This window comes from Marmota marmota, unplaced genomic scaffold (genome assembly GCF_001458135.2).
Source record: "Marmota marmota marmota unplaced genomic scaffold, marMar, whole genome shotgun sequence".
NCBI classification, from domain to species: Eukaryota; Metazoa; Chordata; class Mammalia; order Rodentia; family Sciuridae; genus Marmota; species Marmota marmota.
In genome coordinates this window covers 3,050,615-3,055,067 of record NW_025999863.1, presented here as the reverse complement: position 1 = coordinate 3,055,067, position 4,453 = coordinate 3,050,615, and the positions used below count along the sequence as shown (strand labels likewise).

At 62.0% G+C, this 4,453-nt stretch overlaps 1 protein-coding gene across 3 annotated transcripts in view; it reads right to left on the bottom strand.

Moving 5' to 3' along the window:
- The window catches only part of Uhrf1 (ubiquitin like with PHD and ring finger domains 1), a 29,926-nt gene extending 25,551 nt beyond the window's left edge, over positions 1 to 4,375 (bottom strand). For all 3 annotated transcript variants that reach the window (XM_048812431.1, XM_015503650.2, XM_048812444.1), the window contains exons 1-2: positions 4,259 to 4,375; positions 3,504 to 3,666 (exon numbers count right to left, since the gene is read on the bottom strand). In XM_048812431.1, coding sequence (XP_048668388.1) covers positions 3,504 to 3,656 — 153 coding nt within the window. In that variant the 5' untranslated portion in view covers positions 3,657 to 3,666; positions 4,259 to 4,375. The remainder of the gene's footprint in view (positions 1 to 3,503; positions 3,667 to 4,258) is intronic.
- Between the last annotated feature and the right edge of the window lie 78 nt (positions 4,376 to 4,453).

Genomic DNA, 4,453 nt, shown 5'->3' with positions numbered 1-4,453 from the left:
CCACAGCGCAGAGGCCTGGGGGCAGTGCCGGGAGGCCCGCAGGGCCCATCTGGACACACCGTGAAGCGGGTCCTTGGGTTTTGGGGACAGGTCTCACCGTGCTGCGCAGACTGGCCTTGAACTGCTAGGCTCCCGCAGCCCTCTCGCCTCCACCACGGGCCGCGGGCGCGGGGCAGTGGGCTGCTCTCGGGGCTGGACGCACCCGTGCCCTCTCATGGCGGATGGTCCAGGGCAGCTTCTGCATGCGGTGCAGGGTCAGCAGAGGCTGTCCACAGGTCACCCCACTTACACTCCCACACTCCACAGGCCCCGCTGGCCCTGGCTGAGGGGACGAGCCCCCAGAGAGGCTCAGCCTCAGGGACGGGCCTCTGTCTCAGAGGGGCTGTCACATTTGCCACCTGACCCTCCCGGGAGAGGAGACAGGAGCCAGGCCGGCTGCAGCAGCACTGTGACAGTCCCCTCAAGTCCGTCTTCCGAGGGCTAGCGCTCTACCACGGCCAGGGGGGCTGGCTTCTCTCACTAGGGTTCCGCTGGGTTACTGCCACAGACCTCTGCCCACCTCCTGTCCCCGTGCACACTCCCCACTCCATCTTGAGTGACCTGTCACATTGACTTCATGTGGCCTTGAAGGCTGCCTGGTGACAGAAATGGCTCTTTTCCTAAAGCAAATGATGTACTAAATCAGCAGTTTTCAGCTGGGCCATTCTGTCCCCAGGAGCCCTGGGATGATACTGGAGACGTGTCACAATTGGGGGCGTTCCCAGCCTGGAGCAGTGGAGGCCAGGGACAGGCTCGGCACCTGCAGTGCCCAAGCCGCCCCCCAGAGAGCGACATTGTGCCCAAGCCGCCCGGAAATGCTCCGATGTCCTTGTGCGGTGGAGCCCTGAGCTAATGGCTCTCAGGGCTACTCCCGTGAGCCAGGCTCGGTCAACCGGCCACCACATGGAGTGTCCATAGGCTGCCACGCGGAGGGCCACAGCGGCCACATTTGTAAAAGGGAACATGGAAAGTGAGGAGTGGCCGGGGCTTTGAGAAGATGAGGTGAAACGCAGGCACTACCTGAGCAGGCCTGGGCGCCACTGATGACCGCTATTGCTATTTTTATGGACATTAAAAAAAAAAAAAGACCCACACGGCCAGATGCCTCTCCCAGGCCCAAGCTGGCCTCCCCAAAGTCCCCGTGAGCACAGCAGGCAGCGGGTCCTAGGTTTTTGCCAATGAAGCGACCTTACGGCTGCCCTCCAGCCCAGAGGGGACCACCAGGCCATCCCCGCTGCCGGCGCCCTGAAGCTGGTGGGCTCTGCTCCAGTCCCCCACCCTCACAGCGGGCCTCCTGCTGCCATGCCATGTCTCTTTAAGAAAAGAAAAAGGAGAGAAAGTGGAAAAGGGCGGGGCGTAGGCTGGCGGCGTGGAGCTGGCATGTGCCAGGCCCTGGCCTCAGCCCCAAAGGAAGGGTGTGAGGCCGAGAAAAGCCGCCTGCCACCGCGAGAAGGGCCGGCCTCTCTCACTTCTTCCACTGGTTACTGCCACGGACCTCTGTCCCACCTCCTGTCCCGTGCACCCTCCCTGCACCTGGCGTAACCTGCTGAGGCTTGACCTCCCTGCCGCGAAAACAAAGCCACCACCGCAGGGGACGAGCCCTGGACAGGGACAGGAGTGGCTGCTGGCGCTGCACAGGGACCTTCCCCAACTAGCAGAGCGGCCCTGAGAAGCAGCACAGGCCACAAGCTCGAGGTTCCGGGAGGGTCCGGCCCCCGCCAGGCTGGGGTGGCCACGGCCAGGCGTCCTGGGAGCCCACATCTCCATCACAGGCAGCAGCCAGGGGTGTGTGAGCACACAGCGCCACAGTGGCGCGGATCAGGTTTCACATTACAAATGGAGGGAGATGGCTCTGCCTGGCGGGATGTCAACCGTCTGGCTGCACCGGGATCCCGCCGCGACAAATGCGGCCCAACAGGGAAAGGAGAGGACAACAGAGCACAAATACTGGACTCTAGTGGCTGCCGGATGTGAAGTTGGGGGTTGACGGGCAGGAGGCTGCAAGTGACTTTGAAATAGGTCCCAACAACAAGCTGGGCCCGTAGGCAGGGACCCAGAGAGCCGAGGGATGAAGCGACTGCCACAGTGAAGCCCACGCGGCGGTTCTTCGGAGTCCAGGCTCCTCCATGTCCTCTGAGCTGGGAGCCTGACAAAGAGCAGGCGCTCGTCCACCTCCGCGTCCCACACTCACGGTCCAGCTGCCACACACTGAGGCACACACAGGTCTCCAGAGAGTCTTGTGAAATCAGAGACATCGTGCTCAAACCACACAGTCCTGCCACGAAACGCAGCCACCGGGAAGAGAAGGGGCAGAGGGAGAGCCAGGGGCTCGCCTGGGAAGGGACCTCCCGCGCACATGGCCTCCCGCGCACATGGCAGCCCGTCAACCCGCGTCCTCAGGGTCTGCTCTCCTCCCTGGGTGGGACTGTTAACATGTCTCCTAGAACACTCACGTCACCACCCAGCCTCCAGCAGGAAGGAGGCCAACCTGGGCCTCCTAGGGCGCCAAAAGCCCAATAACATCACCACATCCCATAAGCACGCCACACGGCCCCAGGACGCCTGGCCTGCCGCAGCGAGTGTTTCCAATCTAGACAGCAGATGGCAGCAGCCTCCAGCCCAAACTCCCACACGCAGGGCCCACAGCGCCCACTGACTTCCACCCACTTCAGTGGCCTCGCAGCCCCGTCACCTCAGTCCAGCAACTGCAGGCAGCCCAGCAGATGGACCTGTGCCTCCTAGCATACCTTTGTATCCCACCTGCCACCTCAGTCATGGCCGGCCCGTTGTGCCCAAGACACCAATCAAAGCAGAAACCCCCAGGTGCCAACAGAAAGCCTTCCCAAACGAAGGCAGCTGCTTGCAGGAAGATGGCCACTTTAAATGCTACCAGGGACTGGGAAGAGAGCCCTCGGAAAGGAGACAAGGAGACCCCCGCAGAGACCACCCGGTCAGCCCAGAGTGGTGGAAATTCCTGATTAGAAAGCACCATCTCTGGACTTTGAATAAGCTCATCCAGATTTCTAGGAAACACTCTCGGGGTCTGCCAATTAATGGCCCGGGTGCAAGCTGCGGGCCATCAGGATGTTTTAGAAGAAAAACCTGGTCCCTTTTGTCCTAACTGCCTCCTGCATCTAGGCCCTTCTTCAAAATTCCAAAGCTGTGGGTCACCTCCAACTTCTTGCTCTAGAAAATATCTTGAGGGGAGCCTTAAAGAAAAGAAGAGTTTGAAAGCCCAGATGCTATAAATTCAAGTGCCAGCTGCCTGCCTAGTGTGTCAACGTGCGAGTCCGGCCTTTGTTCCTTCCCCTCACAGGCATCTGAGGTTTCTGTAAGACTTCTTCCGGGAGACGTGAAGCGGGACCAGGCGGGGGGAGACTGTATCTGCTGGTGGCAGCAGAGGCGGGGTGCCTAGACCAGCAAGAACAAAGGTGGGCCACCAGGCAGCCTGCCGGCTGGCTTACCTGCTTGCCCCTATAAAACAGCCTCTGCAGGCCTGGCTCCACGTGAAACACCTCTTGAATCTTCCGCCTCAGCTCCTCCACCTTGGTCAGCCTGGACAGTGAGTTCACAGTGTGGGTCTCCTTCCCGTCCATGGTGCGCACCTGGACCCACATGGTGTCAGCACTGATGGAGGAAAAGAAAGCAGGACGGGGGTCAGTTGTGCCACCAGGCCATGTCAGGCTATACTGGGATCATGGTTACTTCTGTCCAGTTGGTGGACAGTATGAAACTCCCAGAATGTCCTCCAGACCTCCTGGTCCCGGTGGACTGCCAAGTCTCAACCAGGGCCAGGCAAAGTAAATTAAGGACTGTGTCTTAATGACCAGCAAGTGTTGAGGATTGAGCAGGGAGGGAAACGAGATCTCAGGCCATCCAGTGCAGCCCACCATCCGTTCACAGCAAAACCAGATCCGGGGCTGGGGGGGGCCCCGGGCCGAGCGCGCGCAGCCACCCCGAGTGACTGCGCCGGCTCGTTCATTCATTCCCGGGATTCGTGTCTACACAAGGGGGACTTCCCAAAGTCCGGAGTGGGTCGCAAGTTGTGAAGTCCCGGGACAACTCCACTAAGTGGGACCGAGGAGGCAGGACCCCACCCGCGACCCCCGAGTCCCGGGACCCCTTGGTGCCCCCCGCGCGCGTGCGCGGCCAGCCCCGCCGTGGCCATGGCAACCGGCCGCCCCGTCCCGGCCGCCCCCGCGCGCGCGGGGCGACTCACCTTGGCCCCGCGGCGGCCTGCGCCCCCCGGACTCCCGAAGCGCTGCCCCAGCGACCCTCTGGCACTCTGCCCGCGCCGCGCGGGTCGCGCCAGAAAACCCACGCCCACCCCCACCGCCCGGACGGACCGAGGGGCCCCTCTCGCCAAGTCCCTCCCCCCTTCACTTGAGCTGCCTCTTATTGGCTCCGCCGCACC